Genomic DNA, 25184 nt, shown 5'->3' with positions numbered 1-25184 from the left:
TTTTGTTTACTGGCAGCAGAGCAGTTTTAACATATAAAGACTTGTACGAGATCTGCTCACACTTAACAATTGTGCTTTAATGTTACTACTCGTCTTCTCCAACAGATTGGGGCCAGTAGGTCAACAGTGCTCTCAAAGCATTTTGTGTAAAGTGATGAGCTATCAAGTATTCACTGAAGCACAGAGCAGGAGCCTTAATATGAACAGTGATGGGAGTGTTCACCCTGTTCAGGGGTCAACGCAGTGGAACAGCTCATCACAGAGCCACATCAAAGGCCTGCCAGAAACATCGATGGGTTTGGACTTATGCTGGGAAATTCACGACTGCAGTCATTCATCAGGCGCTGCACAAGAAGGAGAGCACGGGCGTTGAAAATAAGTTGTTGTTTACTCTTCCATAGCTTCTCTTTATATTATTACAAAACTTTACACAGTCAATTGCTAAGTCTCCACACTTGGGTGGAGCACAAAGAGACAAAACAACAAAAAAATAAAAAGTATTTCTCATTCAAAAGGCATAAATAATATAAAAGACAAACTTTTTTCTTTAAAACAGATACATTCATATGAAATAATATTTTACTACTACAAAAAATAAATAAGTCATCTAAAGAGTTTTTGATCTTTTATGAGAGTCTTCCCTCCAGTGGGATACAGTTTCAGTCTTTTCTCTTTGTATTCCCCTCCATCTGGCTTTGTTTTCACTCTCTTGTAGTCGCTCTCTTTCTCCAAGACGCTCGGTTCAGCACAGTCCACCAACAGTTTTGTTTCCACGTCTCATCAACATGCAGTGTCTCTGACTGTCCCATCGCAGCCTTTCCTCCGTGAACATTTCCACGATTGAGTCTCTGACCTGCTTTCCATCAACCCTCTAGCTGCAGAACGGCGTGTTTGTGTGTGGGCTGTGTTCAGACCTCCTGTGGGCCGGGCTGGATCAGCTCTCCTGCCAGGCTGCTATTGGAGATCCACCCAGGCTTTTCGTCACAGTCCAAGTCTGGCAGGCCCAGACTCTCCCAGCACACCACAGGCCCCTCTGTGTCCACACACTCCAGCTCCTCCTCAGCTGCACAGAAAGAGCAGAGTCTTTGGTGTATTCTTCATATTAAAACAGACAAGTCAGATTCTAGAGAGGCCCACAGTGTAATTTGTGGTGATGCTGCATAGTTTGTCAGCATACAACATGGAGATTGGTAATGGTATAAAAATCTACGTCAGTAGTGAGGGAGAAGAAGGAACTGCGATTTCACAACAGTGCTAAACCATGTGTCTGGAAGTAAACGTTTTCACTTGAGTCTTGTTCTATTGTTATGCTGTAAACTTATAATTTCACTATTTGCTGTTTCAATTCAAATATGATTCAAAACTTAACTGTAATTATAGAGCTTTTACAATGACTAAATTCAAAAGGTGGAGCAAAAAAGGTGGTGTGATGTTGCAGTCTTGTGGCATATTAAATTTTAATTGATAAGTCGTCTCTAAGACTGAGGGAAAATACCAGACAGAGAGAAGAAGAAAGAGAAAAAAACTGGAAGAGGAAGAAGAAGACAAAGCTCTCACCAGTATTGTCTGCTGGACAGTTTTCATTGTTCCCGACTAGACAGCAGGAATGCTGTGAGGGCGACGACTCCTTATGCTCGTCTGGCCGGTACCCCACGTCAGCCTGCTGGTCGGCAGAGTGCCTTTGGCTGCCGGAGCCGTGGCACTGCGATGAAACCTGGCCCAGTGGCACCATCTCCAGTCCATCCTGCTGGCACGGCGCCACGCGATGCATTAGAGGCAGAGTGCCACTGGAGAAAGTGCCGTTGGTCTTGTTGTAACATCTGCACAGAAACAGGGGGAGATGGAGAGAAAGTGGGACACATTCGTTTATACGGAGCCTGTGCGTAGTGCTCACCCGCTGTCAACTCTCAGCAGAGCTTCACATACCACTCTGGTTGTTCCTCTCAGCAGATATTAGATAGATACTCATACACTGTATGAAACAATGACAGCTCTAGCACGACTGAAGCACTCGCTCACAGCTGCAAAAAATGTTGAACCAGAGATTAAAGATCCAGCCTCACTGCCTCTAAATAACTGTGACACACCGTGGTTTCGCTCTCCGGTGAAGTTCCCAAACACTTACAGTTGCAGGCAGCAAGCTTCACCATGTTTCCCTGAACTCAGCTTCCCTCCATTGGTACGTGATTGGATGATGACCACACCCCCCTCCCCCTTTTCCCAGCAGCCAGAGGTAAATAAACACTAGGCTCATTAGGTCTGCTGGCTGGGTGCACACAGGGTAAACTGTGATGCCGGGGACCCTTAAGTACATAAACAGGACTAGCAGGAGGCCAAGTGTCTGTGTGTGTGTGCAAGCTGCTGCATGTGTTTAGAGCTAGAATGAGTCACGAGCAAAGTAAGACACTATTACTCAGCTGTATTTTATAAAATACCTGCAGTGTTTAACATTAAAATCTGCATTTTATTCCCACACAACCAGAATTTTTAATATACAAAGTAAACACCAGTAAATTTTTTGATTTCTTGAAAAATTTAAAACAGAAAAATGTTGGAAGCCAGACGGTCACAGTGAAGCAAAACATCAAAATAAACACAAAACTAATTATAAAGACTTTTCCTCTCACCTGTTGTTGTTGCACAGGTTCTGACAGCTCATACAATCAGACGACTCTGTCTGTGGAAGAGCTGTGTACATGCCCCCACCCTGAGGAGACAGCAGAAATGCAAGAATTAGCCAAATGTACACTTGGCATGACTGATTTAATACTTGTGCAGCATGGATAACGCTATAAAAAGAAGCTCCGTCTCTAGACGTGAAGTAGTTTCTGACTGTGACACTCACGTTATGGTGGTGGTGAGGGTGTGAGTGCTCGCAGTCCCGGGTGCTGTGGGGCAGGGTGCCATCGTGGCCATGTGAGAACAGGCCACTGGTGCCATTGAGCAGTGGCAAGCCGTTGGGAAGTTTGTGGTGGAGGTGATGGCATCCATTGTGTCCATAGCCCCCATGGACATTCCCAGAGATGTGGCTGGTGCCAGGCAGCGTAGTGTAATCATGAACGTGGCTGTTCATGTCTGCTGACTGGTACATGTAGTCAGTGGGGTTACACTCTGCAGCGGAGAAGGAGACAATAAAAGTTAAGATACTGAAGCCAATTCTTCAACCTTATTACTCACTGAATGAAGACACATCTGCGCCAATTTAAACATGAGACAGCTATAATGGAAATTTGTGTGTTTGTTGATCCTATGAAGTTACTTTAGAGTGAATTATGGGACAGCTTGGACTGAGAATATACAGAATATGACAGATGGTTTTAAAACACATTATGCAAATCTCCCATCTGACAATTGCACATTTCGCACACTGGCTTTATTTCATCCATAAACTCACTGTGCATGTTGTTTTGCTGGCGATTCCTCCACAGACACATGGCAATAAAAGCCAGCAAGATAAGCACCATCACTCCCAAAACACAGCCCACGATTAGGTACAGTAGTCCTCCAGGAGGGCTGGGTGGCTCCGGCAGGGGAGGGCCCGGTGGGGTGATGGGATGATGGCTGGATGATCCAGGAGACTGACGTGCTGCAGCAAAGAGGAAGGAGGATACATAAGGACTAGCAACAAAGAAGAAACATAACACAGTAACAAACTATAAAATGCAAACCATTGTTGTTGGTCTTATAAAACTCAGAACATTTATAATGTGTAATTATGGCGATCATACCCGTCATTAAAATTACAGCCTCCGCAAAAACATGCCTGGACTTCTGATAAAGTGGTGGTTTGGTTGATGCATGGCATGAGTCATTTCTTGTGCGGCACAGTTTGTGTTTTCTTACCTTTAGTCTCACAGATCATGACGTTGCTGTATTCGCTCTCTCCCCCGTCATTAAAGCACTGCATCTTGATATCGTAGGAGGTCTCAGGCTGCAGTTCTCCAATCATGTGCCAGTGTTTTACACCTGAGACGGCAGGAGACACAGAGGAGGGGGAAGAAAAAAGGGGGAAGACACGAGTGAGAAACCTCTACAAGTCGGTGTTTACTCGCATCCACTGTGTAAACTCCCAATCAGTTTCTCCCTCCTTCTCTCCTGCTCTTCATGTCTCACACTTTCATGGAGGTCATGTTCTTTCACGCTCGCTCTCTCTCATTCATCCCCCTCTCGGCTTCAGTCCCCCCCACATCTCTCTACTCTGTCAGTCCCATGAGGGCTCAGACAGTTGATTTACTCTAGTCAAGCTCCATATACGGCAGCTTCATATTTGTCCTGGCCTGCCTCCAGTATTCCCACTCCACACACACACACACACACACACACACACACACACACACACACACACACACACACACACAAACTCACACCATTACGTGGACTGAACTCACAGATGAGACGACAATCTCCAACATAGAAATGCTACATTTCCGACAAATGAGGCTGAAATAAGCTGCTGGTGCTGTTGTTGTGTTTAATATTAGGTGTAATGAATCACTGCACATGTTCTGCATCTGTCCCATGGCAGCTTTTAACTCTAGTGAGTGGAAACAATAAAGGAAACATGCTGCTAAAGCTAAATCTACTCTGTGCTGTAAATCAGAATCAATATTAAAGCAAGGAAGGGTTTGGTACTGAACTTAAATACACATACAATACCCCAGCTAAAAGTGACTTTACTATCAAGATAGAAAAAGCAGCTAAAAATAAATTTAACACCCACTAGTGAAGGACGATTTAGATTTAGCAGTTAATAACTTCTATATCTAGACATATTGGCATCCTTCAAACCACCTAAACATGGCCCACTAGAGGGCCCAGTCACAGACGTTTGTCCCTGATAGTGAGGAGTCTGCCGAAAGACACACAGAAGGTAAAGAGCTGCGTCCTTCCCTTCCTGTACCAGGCTCCACTGTTTGCATTCCACCCAGCAACTTGAGCCCCTCTCCTCTGTCCGGGCTCATATTTCAGCTCTGCCCCATTAGTTGGCAACAGTTTATTAAAAGCAGGTTTCAGAAAGCCCTGCTGTCTAGGAACAGCAATTTCTATAAATCAAACATCCGAAATGCCCTCTTCACTACACCCAGCCCTCCACACTAAGTGTCCATTATGCTCCAAACTCCCAGTTTATGTGCACAGCAGATAAATGTCAGAGACAGGATGAAGCTGTCGACAAACACTCCGGACAGACACACAAATATTAAAATCCGAATTTCATCTTACCTTCAACAACATCCCTTTTGTAGTCGCTGTCATTGTCGCTGTCAGTGGGCCGGTAGTAAATATAGAAACCTTGGATCGGCGTGTTGTTGTTACTTGAGGGACTATACTGAATGGGGATGATAAAAGAGATTATGTTAGACTACAGCAATCTGGTGGGTAATTATTATACAAAGAGAGGAAATTTCCGGCAACTAATGGCAGGTCTTGTTATCAGCAGATGTACAGGACTGCAAGCGAGACTGTGATTGCACCGTCTGAAGTTGAGGAAATAATGAGACTGTCTGAGGTTAAGTTAATGTGGGTAACTATCTACAGCCATCTGCAGTTCAAACTGGTGTAAGCTTTTAAAAATCAAAACATGGATGGACAGGGCCTCTTAATCCCTGCCAAAGCAGAGCTCTAATCAGAGCAGCCTCTGAAATAAAGGCCTGATTGAGCCTCAGCTGCTAAAGAACCACAGGAGAGCCAGCTGGAAAACACTTCTGGAAAACTATTCTGGCTGACCTTAGACTGTGGCAGGAGGTGTACTGGTCTTAGTACAGACACGGTACGGTACTTCAAGTTTTCCATTTCACGGTACTTTATAGACCAAAACTTTACATTTGACTCTTAATACTGGCTTAAGGTACAAGTTGGTCCTCCGCTAATCCCCAGTCTGATACATAACGAGTGTCTAGGGTGTACTCACAGTCCAGCGCAGCATGATCTGTGTGTCGCTGATGGCGTCTGTGGATGAGATGTGAGGTCCGACCACAGGACGGTCCGCCATACGTGGGCTGGCTTGCGGCACCTGGTACGGCTTCGAGGGAATGCTGTGAGGACTCTCACCGTACAAATTCGAGGCAACAACACGAAACTTGTAGGTGGAACCTGAGAAAGACACAATGAGATTGTTAAAGTACAGTGGCACTGAGCAATAACTGAAGGATAGTATCATGTATTGTTTAGTAATAAATTAAATCCAGCTATGCTGATACCCATCTCATCTGAGAGGAGCAATCGTGTCGTGCTTCGCTGAACTCTAGAGAAAAACTCACCAGGCTCCAGACTGCGAACTTCCACAGACAGTTTGAGAGGCGAGATGTTATCCGCAGCCACGACCCACTCTGTGCTGCGGCCGCGTCTGTACTCCACACGGAAAGCTGTGATGGGAGAACCACCATTTGCTCTCGGGATCCAGGTTACATACACCGAACTTTCAGTCGCCATAGAGATGGTCGGGCGATCAGGAGCCTCTGGTACTGAGTCAAAAACAGATAATAGAACAGAATTAACGTTACGGTGTGCAGACGTCTGTGAATCCGATTAAAAACACACAACATAAGAACTGGCAACTGCATCCCACCTCATGAAAAGATGGAACAAAGTTAACAGAGAAAGAATGCATCACATCGCAGTGAAGCGGCATGCCGTGGAGGAATGTGTACTTACTGCCTGGGCTCTTAGCGTGTCATAGTTAGAGAGGGAAGGAGCGAGTAAAAGAGGGAGAGAAACAAGGGTTAGTGAAAAGACTGATGTGAGTTTCAGCAACGTAGGCCTGATTGTAATGCACACACACACACACACACACACAAAGATTTGACCCTAAAGCTTTCTGCTTACAGCATCCCTCATCCAAAGAGTCATTACAGGGTGTCAACTATTGTTTCTTCTGTTTCAACCCGAGGCACAAAGAAACAAAGCAGACCTCATTCAAATATTACGCTCTGTCTGGTCATGAACTGTCTACACAATAGAAAGTCCCATAACTTCCTCAGAAACATCCCACACTCATCATCTGAACAGAGTCCAGCAGCTGCAGCAAGTTTACACACAGTCGGCGATTGTGTCTACACCAACCTCTGTCATGTATAACAACTCCAAAGTGTGTGTTGGGAGATTTGTCCTCTGGAGCTTTCGGGGGCATCGAGATGACGGGAGGCTTGGATGGATTCTTGTTGGTGGAGACGCTTTTCTCTGAGAGAGGAAAAAGAAAAGTTGAAAGTAAGAAAACAAGGCATAACAGGTCTTCAGGGCTATCAATTCCACCAAAGGCACATGGAACGGCTCCGGATGTTGGCTCTGAAATCTCAAATTTCCTCCTGGTTTCCAGAGCTGTTCTGGTTTTATCAGGGTGGGTTTCAGGTTTCCACTTGACAACTCTGCAGCCATGACTTAACCGTGTAGCTGCCTGCGTAGGTGCATCCAAGTTCACACTAAAAAATAAATCTAAAACTAAACTAAACAATATATACATTTATATGAAATCTCTAAACAGGGCTGTAGCTGCCACCGTATGTATTTTAATGAGAACGTTCAAGACTAAATAAAATGTTCTGCGTTTTGTATTTCTCCATCAGGAATTTTATTTCTGTTAGCGTGGAGAAGATTTCACATGTTTTTTTGAGGATACCCATGTCAAACACTTCTTAAGGAGGTGCCGTTGTTCTGGTGAGTTTGGAACCACATCTCAACTTAAGAGCCTGGTTTTTGGTCCTGGACCACTTTGTACAAGTCCCACCCTTGGGATACAATAATTTCTGAGTGTTTTGGCAGAATTTCACATTTTTCTGACCAAGGAACATTTTGTCAACCCTGCTGTGGGAAAACATTATTGTCTGTTTCTGGAACATTTGCAGTTAATTTTTTTTTGTGTCGTCTCAAAAACACAAAAACATTTCTGACAGTCATTCACTATGACAACGGGTCTGATCATTATTACTGCACACAAGGAGCGTTGTTGAATTATTGTAGTTATTAACCTCAGATAGAGAATAAATCTCAGATATAAATTCTAAATCAATCTAATAAATCTGCTCTGTTCCTGAGTCAGGTTAGCTAATTGGAAATACTTTAAGCTTCCTCTTACACAAATCACACATGTTCTGTGGATTTACTCTGAATATTAAAAACGCAAATATTAGAAAAAGGGTACAATCCATACTTCTTCAATCTTTAACTCAAAAATGCAATGTGCGTTGCATATTTCCTGTTCTCTTGAGACTTCTTCCAACAGAGAAAAGGATGCACGTCTCTGCTATTCCTATGATAAATTCCCACCTGAACATCTGCTGAGTCCAGAAATGACCAGATGCTCTTTAACTCAGAGACGCTGACACCAAAATCTGACATTTACTGCTGATGTTTTAGGCAGCTGAGGTTTTTCATTTTTTCCACCTACACTGGGAGTAAAGCTGTGTCTTCCATTTATTCCCAGTGAAACTTTTAATCTAATGCACTCTGGTGTTAAAGTGAAACACTAACAATGGTAATTTTAACATTTTGTGCTGGTACTGACCCTTGCCGGTGCGGAAGGTAAGCATGGCTGGCTGGCCTTCGCCCGCTGCACTTCGAGCAACCATCAGCACCTCGTAGAGACTGGAGGGCTCCAGCTCCGACAGCCGCAGGGTCTTCTCGCTGCCAGGGACACGAACTGTATGCCAGCTCCCCACCACCGTTCCCATTTCATCGACCTGACACACAGACAGACGGCCACACACACAGACAAATACAAACACATGACTAAAAATGACAGCGAGAAAAACAAAATCATCTGTCGGTTCTGTGTCTTTCCGTGCCTGAATAATGACAGGGAACAGCTTCACAAACAATGCCTGTGAGATTTCTGTCACAGTTTCCAGCTCCAGCAAAAGTAAATCTTGCTGCCAGCAAAGTCTTAACTAGTATCATGCAGTTTTATAGGCAGAGTGAGCGTATTACTGAAGCAAACACATGACTTTAAAGAGGAAATGACCAACTTTCAGTCGGTCCAGGTCCTGACCGGACCTGCTTTATATAATGAACAAATCACATTCGCCCATTCTCAGCTGGGTTAAGCCAAAACCAAAACCAGCAAAGGGAAAGTTTATGAGTTTGTAATGAAACATAAATCTGTCTCAGAAACAATGGCTAGAAAGAAGCGAAACATAACAGGAAGTATTTTCCTTTAGCAGAAAAGCTGTGACTCACCTTACGATATTTGACGAAATAGGCGTTGATTGGACTGCCCCCATCACGCCCGGCTCTCCACTCCAGGTCATACACATCAGGCTTGTGAGTCTGAGGCGGGCTGGTGATGATCGGAGCCTCTGGAGTAGGACGGTCACCGCTCCGATCAGATGGCAGGTCGATCGCGTCAATGTCATCTTCAGCCAGGAAGCGCTCGTGACCCTCATCGCTCTGCATAGGGTGAAGCGACGGTGAAGCGTCCAGCAGCACGCGGGCCGTAGATTCCAGCTGTGGCTCTGTCACAGAGAAAAATCAAAGATGATTATAACCGAGATCGTCACTAAGTCTAGTTAATATCATTTATGTCCTGTTGTGCTGTGTTTTGGACATCACCACTAGAGAAAGTGCGGCGTAATAAAAGCTGTGTTCCTGTGATTAACAGAGGTGGCCCTACAAGTCCACAGGGGGAAACCAGTGCTGGAAAGTTTAACATTTAGAATGAGTCTTATAATCTCCATAAAATAACAAGAAAAACCTGGATCTCTGCAGCTCTAAATAATCATGCTTTGTTTGTTTCTTTTCTTAAATCTTCACCAGAACCAGAGCCGTCCACCTGGGCGAAGCACACAGGCCAGAAACTTTATAATAGCTGACACTCGTTTGGCAGAACTTGGGTGGAATTTTTCACAGACTGTGGGACGCTGAGCCCGGCCCATGAAAGAGGGGACTGCTTGACTCGGAGCTGCGTCACTGAGGTCAAAGAGCACGGTAACTGAACTTGAACAAGCGAATAAGCAGCAACGCATGGCCCACAGGGGCACACTGCAGGATCCTGGGTCCAGTTTAGGGCTGTTTCTGGCGTATGTGGCACCGGTTCACTTTGTAATCCAAACAGGCCCGGAGCTGGTAACACTAGACCTGATCCTGGGACTGCGGCCAGCTGCCACACATTCCACACGCCGACCATTAAAATACCGGAGAGAATCAGATCCCAGCACTACATCCAGTCCCGCACACTCTCCCGCTCCTTCTCAACCTCTACGGGCTCCAACTCGGAGCTTAGTCACATCTGGGGCTCTTCCTCCAACACGCTGATACAGGAGGAGGCAACTGAGGCCACACCATCCTGACGGAGTGGAGTGATATACTGTATCTTGAGTAAGTGTTACTACACCTGGACAGAGATATGCTGCCAGAGAAAGGTCAGTCCATTAGAGAATACCTGGGAGTAGATGTTGTAGTAAATCACAAAAGCTTACATAGAGGGGAGGCCCCCAGTTTAACAGAAGTCCGCTTGTTGGAAGAAAGTTATTTTTATATTAAATAATGAAGAGAAACTCAAAGAGTTTATCAATGATATCAGTAGGAGGTCGCACATTTGATATTGTCTATCAGCTTTTTGTTCAATGTCAACAAATAATCACTTCAGCGCTCCTTGCGGCTGCTGCCGAGGCGCGATCGCTGCCATTTGGAAGCAGAAAACAGTGTGTGTTGACGGGAATGACGGGGAGCAAACAGCCAATCCCGTGACAGAATAAGGACACCACATCTCCCCTGTGGTACATCCCACTTAACAGATGAAAGCCGGGAGTTGTCATGGGGATGGAAACAACGATACCAAACAGAAAAGGAAACATGTGTCAGACTGCTGTTTGTGATGAATGGCAATAACAGACCACATGAGAGTTTCAGTGCAAGCTGATTTCAATACGTTCTGGAGCCTGGTGCTTCACAAACAGCTCACCAGAGGTGGATCAAAGAGTTTACCTCTGCTGAACGTGTCCAGCTTATCGTCTTCATGCTCTGTTTTTCTGTAAAAACATGGTCTGGAGTAAAAGATATAAAAGCTCATTCTTCTTCCCTAGCATTTTTTTGCTAAGCCTATTTGATTTGTACTCCCCAGCACATGAAGCTGTATTAATCATTCTGCAGATAGAAGGGTGAGCAGAGAAATGGGGCCCAGCCGAAGAGCGGCTGGGGAGTAAGGAAAGGGGAGGCTTGGGGGAGAGTGCTGGAGGAGAGGGAGGGTTGTGATGTGTTAATAAATAAAAGGCTGTGTATGATGTTGACAGCTGGGTGGTCTGATCCTCGTCATAACCCTCCACGGCTACTCCTTACATTCCAGCGTCCGGGGGCTTATCCCTGACGGCGTGCACAAAGCTCACTCTCACGCTCAAGCTCAGTTCAAGGCTCAAGAGGAGGGCGGCCTTGGCCAAACCCCTCCTACTGGCCCTCAGAAAAACACACACACAAATTTGCACCTAAAGAAAGGACTCCCTGCAGATACAGTATGTGCAGACCCCCAGAGAAACACCTGGTAAGACGTCTTAACCCTTTCCAACACTACCAAGAATATTTGCAACAAACACCCAAACATCGTGAATCATTTATTGCCCCAGTCTAACGCAGAGATACATACCTGACTGTGTCGTAAGTATTCCATATGACTGTGCTGAACCAACGCCATTGTCCAGCAGACACTGATACACTCCCTCATCCTGTGGTGTCACGCCCGTTATAATAAGGGAGGATCCGGAGATCTGAAAGCGCTGCGATGGAGAGACGGGACGAGCGTTGAACAGCCAGGTGATATTTGGGGATGGGTTTCCTCTCGCTGTGCAAACAAAGTGAGCAGAGGAGCCAGGAGAGACGAGCTGGTTGGTCGGGCCCTCTGTGATAGACACGGGCTCTGTGAAGGAAAGAGATGAAACATTTACGTCACAGCACAATCTGCTGCAAACAGTTCCCGTGTAAAGCAAAGCTTTTTCTTTTTTTCTTACCGAGAACATTCACAGTGTAGTTAGCGCTGACGACTGTCCCCTGCTCAGTCTCAGCTGTACAGGTGTAACTCCCTTCATCACTTGTCGCCACCTTAACAAAGACCAAGTTGTTGTGCTGTCTTTGGGGAGAAGACTCTGCTGTGACCTCTTTGCCGTTCTTAAACCATTTTGCAGCTGGTGCAGAGCTACCAGAGATGGCGCACTCCAGCGTCAGCGGCTGAGACTGTTGCACCGAAACCGTCATTGAGGTGGTGGGGTAAACTATCCGCACAGGTGAGGAGGAGTCTGAATCTAAACGAAGGGACCATGTTAGCAGAGAGCAACATAAAATAAAACTGATATGATATGAACGATTCTGAATTTGAATTAAACTTTATCAGACTTACGTTTTATTACCAGCTTAGTACCGTGAGGCTGCACGACAGCTTCTCCAGTAACAGGGTTGAATGCACCACATTTATACGTGCCCTGATGCTGTGGTGAAACAGAGACAATCTGGAGGTTTCCAGAGGGAAGAACTAAATAGTCATCTGAATAGAGAAGGACAAACAGTTTCAGTAGGCAAATATCAAAACAGTGAGCACAACTGCACATTTATTTGCTGGTTGCATACTCACCTGTTGACGCTTCTATCCATTTCCCCTCGTACTCTTATTTTAGGAAGTGCTGGTGGGACGCTGTGCGGTAGGGGACACTCTATAAGAACTGTGCTGCCTTCCTGCACGGATAATGACCGTCGTCTGCCATCTTCATATTCTGATATTTCTGCATGGACAGAAAAAGAGTCAAATATTTATCAGACGTTTAATGTGTGCTGAGTATCAGCGCAGTCGAGAACAAAGGCCAAGAGTGCTACTCAGGTTGAGCTGTTTGTGTTGGACCACTGAGTTTGTTTATTGTTGCGGTGAATGACTCTAGTCAGCCGGATACAGCTCCAGATCAGGGTCAACCCCTTAGTGTAGCGTCCAACAGCAAGCAGCGTCTCAGCAGGAACATAACACTACACAGGAAAGCCCAAGGCTCATTAAGGATACTGGTCAAGAGGCATCTGGACGGGTGCCCGAGTAAAAATTCCTACTGCTTCCTTCCCCACCGCCACTCAGCAGCAGGCAGCCGTGGACAGGCGTTGTTTTTAATTGTTCAGCACTCACAAAATGGCCTTCATTTTTTCAAGGCGACTTCCTCTTGTTCTTTACGCCTCTGCTTTGAAGTGAGAAGTATGCACACCAGGGTAATTCTCTATATCCGTACCTGCTATGGCCACACGTGCCAGACGGCTGGCGATAGCCGGCCCGTGGTCCAAGCGCGCCACACACTGATAGAGCCCAACGTGGCTAGGCTTAAGCGAGGAGATGGTGAGGGAAGCTCCATTGGGCTCCACACCAGGCAGACTGCCTCCATCCAGGGGAAGGCCTCTGAAGCGCCAGGAAACCACAGCTGATGGCGGACTCACCAAGCAGCGCAGACGAGCAACAGATCCTTGCTTCTGAACCAAGGATTCAGGCTCAGAGCGGAAGGAGGGATATTGAGCTGAGAGAGGAACAGAGGAAAACAACATTTTGAATCAGAAGCTTTGTTATACTGACACTTTAAATGTGCAATATCAGGTTCAGCATCTGTGTTGTTTTTACCAGTAAAACTCAAAACTACTATTTCTACTACTAAATCTACTATTAGTTAAAGCATTTGGCTGGAGCTCACATCTGTATCCTTTACCTTATTAAGTCTGATTTTCAGGGGGCGCCAAGCCTTGTTTTGCTGTGATGGGTATCAAACTAACTCTTAGCAATGCAGTTTTAAACAGCATGACAGCAACTTACATGAGCAGCTGATAAGCAGAGACTGGCTGAGACACAGCACAGTGGACAGGAGGACCCTTAGGCCACTGTCCATGGTGCACTTTAACCCCTGTCAGCAGCCGTGTTGCCCAACACGTTTCCTCCTGCCTGTTCAGCAAACCTGCAACACACAAAAGAGAGGAGAAACTGCTTGAAAACGTGACAGCGTCCACATGATTCCCCAAGGGGATCGATAAAGTATGTCATCGTCATCAAGGTGAGACGGAAATACGGTAAAGTAAGCTTTACAGTGAGTTCAGTGGTGATCTGAGCAGGAAAAAAATGATTTGCTCCGAATGTGTGCCGTATGACAATCGCTCTAATCTTCATGACACATCCTCTTTACACACTCCTTGATCTCCACCTCCCACCCTCTCCTCTGACCCCTCTTCAGTTCTCCACGGAGGCTGGAATGTCCAGCCACTCTTCCCCCCTGCTTCTCTCTCCCACTGGGCTGCTGAGATCTCCTGCTAATGGAGTGGCTGTGGAGAGACTGCGGCCTCGCTCTTAATATCACTCTCTTGTCACACTGTGTTGCTTCCTCATAGGTTCACTGTAGCCTGAAGTGCAGGCGCAGACACACACAGGGAGACAAGAGAAGAGCCAAAGGGAGAGATAGAAAAGGAGCTGAGGGCACGTAATTAGGAGCATTCCTCTATCCTTTTCAACCCGACCCCCTCCAACTGCGGCACCTCCTCCTCCTCCTTTTTCTAAGAGTAATCCGGGCAAGCTTTGATCCCAGGTTCTTGGTTGGTAACCAGGGTTTGAGCCTGATGTCTGAGGGACAAAGGCCGTCCAGCTGTGATATTCACACTGGCACTTTGGTGGCTCTCGGACGTTAACGGAAAGGACGAACAGGGCTGGAAGGTGGGTCAAATTAAAAGGTTGATGTCTGGGTGTGTTTGGTGAACCGGATTCTAACCCTCAGTCTCGAACCCAAACATTGTTTCATCTGAGCGACAATCAAGCGGGTCAATTTGTTTAGCCTCCTCTCTGCGCTGTAGTGTGGCTTGAAAATGACAAGTTAGTCCCAGTGGGCGACGGTCGAATTAATGAGCTGAGTACATTTCTGTCATTTGTTTAATCCTGATGACATTCAAGTCACACTTATATAAAACAGAGAAAAGCTGTAAATTTGAACAAACTGGAGGAAGGAAATGTTCTGTGATAAATGATGTAAGCAATTTATCAAAACTGTTGTCGAATCATTTTCTGTTCATTTGCTATTTCAACAATAACTGAGTGACGCTCATGGGACTTTTATCTCTCTATGATCAAACCAATGAGACACAGATGCTTTCTTCATGTGCTTATTCTCCCTCTCTTCAACTTGCTCTGTCAGAAGGCATCTTGAGAGGAGGAGGAGGAGGAGGAGAGAAGAGAAGAGAAGAGAAGAGAAGAGGCAGGAAATAATAAACTCTCCCAGCTCCTGCCTCACATCCTCTTCTCACCCTGAGGTCAAAGGTCAGCAAAGAGTTGAGAAAGAGAGGGTGAACCAGCGGGTGTCTGGTGGCCCTGGACCAGCCCTCAGAGGTCAACTCTACCTCTGGCCCTTTCACACACAAGGACACACTTAGAATTTCACAGTTTTACACATTTAACTAAGCAAAACATTTAAAACTGGTAGAAATAACCATGTTGCTTCCTAAATGGCTCAAATGTCAGCTAGACATTGACTGAATTACAACAATAATCTGCGTTTGTCCCTCTTTGAACATACTCTGGCTGGAATATGCTACATTATGTATGAGTTGTGCCCTTTGCATCTAAGGCACCCGTTTAAATATGTGTATGCTCATTCAGGCAGATCAAACCCACATCTTGCAGGCTAGCATTTCTCCATCCCACGAGTTGTAACAGGCCTTTGCAGACTGCCCCCATGTCATCAGTGGAAACTAGCTTTCTCCCTCTGCCGGAATAATGATATATAATTACAATAATAACAACAGTGCTATAAAAATGCACAGCCCGAGCGCGGGCACATTGGCACATGATACGATGAGAAACCAGAGCCGATTCTGTAACTCCCTCTCTCTTTATCTGCGTTTCTTTCTCTTTCTTGTTTTAACCAGTTGCTTCCTCCCAGTAGGCGTATCAGTCAGGCACCACAGCTTCAACTGGATGCCCTTGTATAAACACACACACAGCTGCCTATCTAGCCCATCGATCTGGCACAAGGAGGAAACACAGGGGCATCATTCCTGCTTCTTATCTGTTTGGCTTTACTCTTACATCCGCCAACATGAAGCTGCCCCAGTGGAGACAGACAGACACTGCGAGGATATCTTGTATCGCTCATCACACAAAGTTGTCCCGATGCTGGCAGTACGGACCGCAGGGTAAAGCAAGTCCTGTTGCCTTTTGAGAAGACACCCAGACAAAAGCTGGCGTTACCCTTACCCTACAAATGTGAAGCTCCTGTCAAATAAAGTGTGACTGGTCTGGGAGCCGTCTCCTTTGGTCCATTGTTGATCTGCAGCCAGCCCACTCTCTCACTCTTCTGCTCCCCTTCTTAAAACTCCAGACTGTACACTTTAAGGAAAACAATCCTCTGTTCCAGATTTCCTCCTCCTATCCCAAATCTAATACCGTGTTATTTTCTGTTTTCGCACTTGAAGATGTTGGAGATGCACAGTCATTCTCAAGGTGGGTTCAACCAGCTATAAATTGAAGAGACATCCTCCCAACAAAAAAACTCTGACCACTGAAAGCTGATACACAAACACAGGGACACTTTGGGAAAATAAATGAGGGCAGTGTCAGTGAGTTCAAGTGGAAAAGTTCCTATGTTTTTGGGTGTGGGGGTTGACCTATGTATGTATGAGAAATGTTTGACTGACACCTGGCTTAAGTGTGTGAAAGCTAGAAAAAACAAGTCTTTTTAGACTACCTCTGTCTTTTTACACTTATTTTATCAGTCATGCTCCCTTAGAGGAGAATCCATAAAAGATATGCACTGTCAGACATCACCTTTATTTGCTCATCTTGGGAGTAATACAAAGCTCAGATAGACACAGGAATAGCACCATCTATCCTCTTGCAGGACAAGAGGGATCCCTGGTGATGACACAAGAGAAAATAAACACACTGACAGGCTACCCTCAGGGAAGGGAAAGTAGTTTGAGTTCTTGGGGGTGTTAGCACCTGCACTTCTTTTTTTGGCCTCCTCTCTACAGGAACTACTTAAAGCCCCATTTGCCCCCATGTAGGGCCAGCCCATATCCCTGTCATATTGGGTAAACAGGGACAAAAGCAATGCAGCGGAGCATCAAAGATCTGGGGGGAGAAGGAAGAACAGGTCACAACTGGTGCCGCTGGCTGAGGCAGGGGCCTGGCCTCTCCACTTCACAAGACTGCACAGCTGAATGAAAGCCAACTTCAAAAAGCTCCGATGTTGACTTGATAACAGGGGTTGATATTGACTGTTCCGCCAATCAACACTAGACAACCAATCTAATCAATCTAAAAGATTTATCCGTAAAAGAATAGAGAATTGTAAGTAAAACCTGGAGCTGAATGAAGCTCAGAGTTGGTGATAAAGATGTAAAGGGTAAGGGAGCAGTGGGGTGTAAGCGAAAGAGCAAGTCTCTTCTGGTATGATGGTCTAATCTGACCTGTGAGCTGAAACTGATTCACATGCTATACCCCAAACCTGCCTGCACTCGCCCCACATGTCACTGACAGAGGATCTGCAGCACACACATTCCTCAGCTCCACAGAGAAAGGGAGACAGAGAGACGGACACACTGAAAAAGAAGGAGAAAGAAACACACACACAAGATAGGAGATATTGTATATTCAAAACAAAATGAAAGGCGGGGGAGGGGGGCACACAAGAGAAAATAGAAAGTGGTCTCTGGGAGAGTAGGGTATGAAGAGGTAAAACAGTCACTGAGAGGTAAAACGCTGCCAAGCTCTGACATTTCTCCTCCCTCTTAATTTGGCTCGGAGATAGAGACGTACAGATAACGGCTGAGTTTGCATCCACATCTGCCAAAACTGACTGATGATTCAGACTGACTACATTCAGCACAGCCCACTTGGGAAGGGCCTCTTGGGAGAAGAGACTCTGGGGGACCATTATGGCCTCTTCTATTGGTCGGGGTGAGCCCACTAAGGCAGCCCGGGGCCACAGAGAAAACTAATGAGTGGAAACACTGGGCCTCTGGTATGGCCTAACTCTGTCTGATTAAAGACTGAGACATTATTAAAAATGGGACAGACTTTGAAAAGGGGAGTCAGCTAAAGAAAGGCAGAGAAAGAGAGACATGATTTGGAATCAACTTAGGGAATTAAGAGGAGAAAGAAAAGAGGTCCTTTTCTTATACAATGAGATGGAAAAGGACAGAAATCACATTGGAGGGTCGATCCATAATGCAGAATGACTGACCTTGTCCAATCCCAACATCCTGCACAAAGTTAATGCAAGTCTCCCCTTAATAAATCATTTAAACTCAATGTGAATGCAGAAGACAAATGAGATACATCTTCAAGGACAGTCTGCTTTTCAGACTGCTGTCTCTCTGTGCTTCTGTCGGAGGACAGAGCATCAGCAGTCCGAGAGGCTCAGGGTGATGGCGGGGCCAAGTGGGTCCCAGAACTCTGCGACGCCACAGTCCCGACAACACCAACGTAGTGTGGGATCAGAAGAGAAGAAGAATGAAAAGAGAGGCCCCCGGGGATCAGACAGTCACATCCCACAAAGCCCTGTTTACCAAGGACACACATGCCCCCCTTCTCTTCCTCTCCCCAACGCCTCAGTTCACCAAAGCTTGACCCTCCCAAAGTGCCAGGGCCGGGACCTGGGAGACAGCGCTAATTCTACCCCGAGGCTTGTTGGCCGAGGACACAAACAGAGAGCTGAGAAGGGAGAGAAAGGGAGGGAGGTAGAAAGATTGAGAGAGAGGGGAGAGAGTGGGAACTGAATGGTACAGTATGCAAAACCCATCTTAATTGGAGATTGTTCTGCAATGTCTTGTTTTTCCTGGGAATATGTGAAGAGGAGGGACAGGAGGGTGGGGAGGTATGGTTGTTTCCCAAGGTCCTGAACAGCGGGATTAACCACAGGGGCGAAACTCAATAGTGGCCTCGGACATTGGAAACAGATCCCTGGGTATCGCCACCATACAAGGCCACCTCAAGACCTTTTGCAAAGCGCATGTAACTAACAACCCTACTCCATTGTTGGAGCTCTCTGGGCCCTTCCGGCTGATTTCACAGGCCTTTCAGACCACAGGGTAACGTCTGCTCAGACGAAAAGGTAATTCTGATGGAAAGGAGGAATGCACAAAAAGGTCTTCTTGCCCGCAGGGTGTGTTAAAACACTGATCTCCAACATGTGCCAAGAGTCTGATTCCTCACACCGGGCGAGAGGGGAGCTGGGATTGTGCAGCTGTGGCACAGAAGGCCACAGATACACATTCCACAGTATCAGCCCTGATTAAAGAGATGAGAGGAGAACACGTTAATGCAGGGGAGGGAAAATGATCAGGTTTGCCAAATGTCTTGAACATGTCCACCTTCTCCGAGGGAGTCGAGATATTATCTGTATTTTTAAATTCCGTTGTGTGGGCTTTGAACTATGGGCATTCAGTGATCTGATCCAGCTGCCCCCCACCCCTACTCCCCTCAGCGTAGTCTCCCTTCCCTCCCCAACTCTCCTGGATTCCATCACTACCCGTGTCTCTACAGCAACAAGCAGCGCAGACGCAGACAAAAGTTTCTGTTCAGTCTCCCCCTGATAGATCCCTGGCTGCTGACCAAAGGACTTTCAAACTTACACATATATTAAATAATGTAATTTCAAACATGTGCAACAAAAACAAAATGACAGGGTGTCCAAATAGATACTAACAAGAAACTCCGTTTTACAAAGTTGGTATTTTAACCAACCAGAAGTAAAGCTAAACTGGGCTCCCTTCAGGGTGTTTGCTTCTTCTTTGTTTGTCACTTGAGAGGCGTGAGAAAAAGTGCACACAGGGTATTTTCATTTTTCAGAATGATAAATTGACTCTGCAAATATAATGGAGTGATGGCTTCATACTCACGGGAAGGGGGAGGATTTTTGGAGCAGAAACCTTGCCTGGCGTCCAGAGCTAGCCGGCAGGACAAAAAATAAACACATGTAAAAAAGGTTAAAATATAGTTAGAGTTTTTCACCAATTCCACAAATCTCCTGCAAAAACCCCAAACAAACGAGCTCTTTTGTACATCAGGTTTGAGGACCCAAAGATAAATACACCCAAACAGTCTGCAAATGCTTTATTTAGTTTGTCTAAATGTTTATCCGTCTCGCCATGTAACACTTCACGCTTGTTGTAAGGCAATTGGGTGATCGCAAAACAAACTTGGTGGCGATACGTCAACACACATATCATCTGAGTTTCCACTTCTGGCACTTGGTCAAATCGTAAAAAGCCCTCCAACATGTTTAGGGTCGAGGCTGCTCATTGCTGTAGCGCTAGAGGTGAGAAGAGCTGTTGGCAGATGACGTAGTGCTCCGATGCAGCCAAGAGAAACACGACCTCATGACAACAGGAAAACACAGCAATCATACAGAAACCATGGAGCGAGCTAGCTCACTGCTTTCTTTATGTAGGTTTGTGTGTATGTTTGCTACTGTATAAGAGCACCACAAAGATGTTTCTGTGATTTATTTTACAGGATTAAAATCAGTCAAACTTGAGATGCGTTCCCGTTTATCAACAGGCAGAAATGAGGCTCCACCTCAAAACATTCCCCGAACAATGCAGAAGGCTGGACCAACCATAAATTGCATCCTTCTGACTTAAATTCCTCTGCTCACTTTGAATATCTTTTAAAAATAAGGGATCCCATTGCTCCCTGAGGGGCTGCATTTCGGAGTAGGGAAGGCCCAAAATGGCACCCATAACCACAGGCCCGGAGTTAGGCAGCAGCAGCACCCGCATTGCCTCACACTCTGATCTGGGAGAAAAACAGCCCTTCAAACAAGTAGCCTGTTTGTCAGCTGCAGAGGAGTGCCAGCCACTAGTTTTGCCTTAATATAGTCTTGCTGATCCTTGCGCTGGCTTTTCAACAGCGCACACATTCTGGTTCTTAGAAAACCCATGTCAGATGTGACTTATTGGTTCAACATTTGAAATAGAAAGCTGTGGTTGCTCACAGTTTCGAGAAGAAAAGACACTGAATGTTGGGGCCTGCGCTGAGGCGAGCGACTAAGTCAGGCGCATTTAGCAGGGTCACTTACAGGAAAGGAAAAAGAAATGAATCTTGCAAACAGGAAGACGCTGAGGATGCAAAAAAAAAAATAATTTCCCATGTTCTGAAATATTTTGCTGCGAGAGCTGTCAGCAAAGGTCCAGTTCAGAAGTTCATTCTCTGAAATCTTCCCTAGGGCGGCGCAATCATTAAGGAAACTGCACAAGACAAGGCTGCGGAACAATGGGTTTCATCGTGTATTCGCCTGACAATTATGAGAAAAATAGTTGTTTTTGGCGAGAGGCGAGGATTGTGTAAAAATGCCACGTCAACCCCTCCTGAGGAACTTTATGTTCTCTCCCATACATGTGGCGTTCTGCATCACATTGATGGCAAACACCATACTAAAGCTACACAAGCCAAAAAGCACCTCCCTGAATGATTAAGAAAAATAGAGAGACATTTACAGACAGTAACAAACTGAAAACCATGAGGAAAAGAAGGCCTTGCAGCTTTCTTTTCCGCAGTCTTGGTCTTTTCATCAGTTCTTTCAGCTATGTATGACATCTGATCCAAGCCTAACGGTGTATCAGTTTTTCCAACAATAAAAATCAAGGTCTCTCTGGAAGTATGTCCTGTGTCACGCAAACTGCTCTTGACCATCTGTTGTTGAGGTATTTTCAGTGTCTTCGGCTGTCTGGACAGTGTTTAGGGAGATAAAGATACTTAAGTGAAAGACTTTTCAAAGCACCGTGTGTGGTAACGGTTTCCATTCTCTTATCATTTGGAGAACACAGACATATATTTAGTTGAAGCCCGTGGTTCCATTACATTAACAGAAAACAAACCATCGTCGGAGCAGAAGCAGACTTCCTCGTCCTGCCTATCTCCAGTCTGTGAAGCTCCGTCCCGCTGCATTTCGGTGGCTGGCTGGAACATCTGTTTTTGCTGCGCCAAAAACTGTTTGTTTGTTTTAACAATTAGGCCCTGATGTTTCTCATTTCATTTCTTGAATCTCTGAAAAGTCATTATCCGGTTTCAGCTCCTTCAAGGTTCTGAATTTTTAGAAACTCCATCCGACCATCTGTTGAAAGCTGGTGTACACGTTGGAGTGCACTCGGCTCACTTTTTACATTTTAGAGAAGTTGTTGGAGGAAGCATGCAGCCTGTCTGTAAGAGAGTAGAGTAACATGCTCGCATAGTGCAGCAAGTGCTGGGCTGATAGATCGTCTGTCGGAGTCGGGGCACACAGATGAAGTGGGAAGGGGGGCCCCACTGAAACATATGTGTTGTGTAGTTAAAATAATGACACAATGAGCTCAGAGCAGATAACAAGTGCTGCTAATGACAGCTCCATGTAAACACGAGTGACACCTTCAGCTACTGCGTTTGCCTTCATGGCTACTTCACCACAACTTCAATTTACCCAAATTCCACTCACAGCTTGTCGGTGGAATAAATTTAGGGAGGGTGGAAAGTAAAAGTCTTTTTTTGTTAGCACTGCAGCTGCAGGGTGCACTCACCAAACCAGCAGTCACAAGAACTCAAACTCTTTCTCTGACCTGCCCATCTTTCCCATCGACCCCCTGCTCATGGCTGCTGGGTGTTGTCAATCAGCACCCGCTGGCTCCTTGAACATGGGGGCTCTTTGGCATGCTGCCCAAAACTCCTAACAGGGTCTGAGCTCTGGCTCTGTCCTTGACAAATGGAAGCTGAAGCTTGAGGAGTAAAGGCCGGCATTAGAAAATGGGAAAACGCTGCAGTATGACTCAATCCCTGAGCAATGAGAATAAAAAGCGAGCTGTGTGTCAAGAGTTCAAAACAAGCCAGGTTTGGGAATGGGAATAGTTTCTTGAAGGGTCAAACGCCAACCACACATCAGTCTAATAAATTCTACTTTACTATACTAAGAAGCAGAAAAGGATTAGCCATGTAAGATTTATAAAACTGAAATTTAATTCCAGCGGTCAAAATGTTGTGAGGACGATGAAAAATAAAGTGGCTGCTTGAAGTTCAGGTCCTTCTCCTGTTGAGCGACTCGCAGAACCTTTTTCTCAGCCAAAGGTTGATCGTATGGTGCAATAATACGACAGATCACAGATCAAAACCAAATAAACAACCAAACCGCAGTGTGATTAAGGTTTTAAATTCACTTACATTCACTTATGGCCAGGGCTGAGGTTTGCTGCCTGGCTTCAAATCTGTACGGCCAAGAAAACAGGAGAATGTGGGAAGTGCCCAAAATATACTTTACTCACCATTTAGACACACCCTATCCCACCACATTCACCTCAAACCGAAATTTATCCACTTATCCATCTCTGAAATGTATATATAACTTCAAGCACCATTTTCATTTGAGAATTTAATATTCTGAATTAACTGATTGATCGTTTAGTCTATTAAATATGATAAAACTGTGAGGAAATACACACTCTCCGAGCCTCAGGTGATATCTTTTAAGAATCTGTTAAGATATATGCATAGAGAAAGAAGGACTGACTGTCAACTGATTGACTAATCATACTCATATCATGGGTTTGCCTTTAATTGTTGGAAACTATGGAAACCCAGGTGATACCTCAGCTGCGTCCATTCAACAATCACTGGCCATTGTTGGAGCATATGTGACTGTGTGATTAAAATACTGCATCACACAAATCAAGAGAGCCATTATAAGTGCAGGGGCTGCTATCATTACACATGCTTACATTCAAATTGCCCACTTAACATAGCTCTCCTACAGCAACATGTGTTTATCATTAGCGAGCACCATAATGGCTCGAACATTATTCGAACTCGCTTAATGGCATCGCTGTGCTTTGTTCGGGTCTGTCTGATAAGAGCTGGGCCACTAATGGTTTATTAATTTCCCTACGAGTCACAAAAACATGCTGTGAAAACAACAAAAAGATATTCTGAGGCTCCATCGCTGTCTGATTCAATCACACTATGCGTATGTAGTTACTGTGGGGAAAATCCCGCACATTAACGACAAGGCCAGTAAGACTAAAAATACTCTGCGGGTCTGTTTTGAATCCAGCAGCAATTAGTAATCTATCTTGGATTTCTGGGTTAGTTTTATTTTCCAAAATGTAATTTATTCAATTACTCTTTTAAAAATGGCTAAAATAGACAATTTGACAACAAACTCATCTTTCTTCCACTAAAAACACATCATGTTTGACACATTCAAAACAAGAGACCAAGAGTTTTGTGCTGTAGAATCAATATTAGGCACCAAGAGAGAAAAGCAGTGAAGACTAATTTCTCCACAGCTTCACCAAAGTGCAGCCATGGACTCATTATACTTGGTACAAGAGAGAGAGAGAAATCATTAAGGGAAATAAGTTCAAATGAGGCAGCTTGAAAGAAAGTAGGGACAAAAAAATCATAATGATAATTACAACAGCTTATTAAAAAACAACTTCTGAAACCGACTCTGCGTGAAAACCTGAGGGAGGAGTGGACGCAGTCAGAGTCTGAGCCTGAACACAAAGAGCAAATCTCTCTCTCTGCACTGTCAAAAGCTCACCCAATATTGGGAAGCACTGAAAGGATTTGAAAGCCATCGGAAGTGTCTTCTTGTCCCCCACCAACGCAACAATGCACGAGCAACTGTTTGAACTTGAAAGTGTTTTATCTGGAGGCAGCCATTTGTGTCCCACTGACTGGATGTCATGCGTTCGTGAAGGAGTCGAGACTTTGTTCTTGATAACTTTTAAGTGTTCAGTTTTCTGAGTTATGCCCCTATGTAACAAAAGTCGCTGCAGCTCTGACAATAGGGGTGAACGGCAGACAAAGGAAATGACCTAAGGAAAAGCAGCGAGGAACTTGTCTCTGCAGCTACATCATGACTATTACTGTCATTTTGATTTCTGCTCAGAAACACACCGGCTACCTTGCAGTCAAGAGTTTACATCTCTTATTTTCACATCTGTGTATGGATCAGTTTAAAAACTGTATAACAACAAAAGCCAAAACTAACATCACCTGTTTGTATTTTAAAATATTAAAACAATGTGAATTAATCCAATGGAGCTGAATCAGCTCACAAATCAGCCTTTTTGTTTTGCACATGGACACATGTGTGACACCGACACTGGGCCTGATGTTCACACATCTTTTCTCAGGATTCAACTCTGGTGTTTTTATCATTTGCGTAATTCCCCTAATACGTTACAAAAACATACGAAGCACGTTCCTAATCGTCAAACAATGACACCTTTCATTCAAGCAG

The 25184-nt window shown here is 45.1% G+C and overlaps 1 protein-coding gene across 1 annotated transcript; it reads right to left on the bottom strand.

The window, feature by feature from the left end:
• Window positions 1–369: 369 nt before the first annotated feature.
• Window positions 370–24854, bottom strand: cdon (cell adhesion associated, oncogene regulated). The gene is given in 20 exon segments (XM_026369734.1): window positions 370–1063; window positions 1558–1820; window positions 2628–2707; window positions 2846–3111; window positions 3395–3586; window positions 3844–3966; window positions 5221–5326; window positions 5909–6090; window positions 6258–6461; window positions 7060–7176; window positions 8498–8672; window positions 9169–9443; window positions 11567–11836; window positions 11928–12218; window positions 12314–12457; window positions 12545–12563; window positions 12565–12692; window positions 13179–13457; window positions 13748–13886; window positions 19813–24854. Coding segments are annotated over 19 exon segments (3342 nt in total). The 5' UTR covers window positions 13821–13886; window positions 19813–24854; the 3' UTR covers window positions 370–908.
• Window positions 24855–25184: the final 330 nt, after the last annotated feature.

This window comes from Anabas testudineus, chromosome 13, assembly GCF_900324465.2.
Source record: "Anabas testudineus chromosome 13, fAnaTes1.2, whole genome shotgun sequence".
Classification (NCBI taxonomy): Eukaryota; Metazoa; Chordata; class Actinopteri; order Anabantiformes; family Anabantidae; genus Anabas; species Anabas testudineus.
Note: the sequence above shows the minus strand (reverse complement) of the source record. Positions and strands in the feature narration are given on the sequence as shown.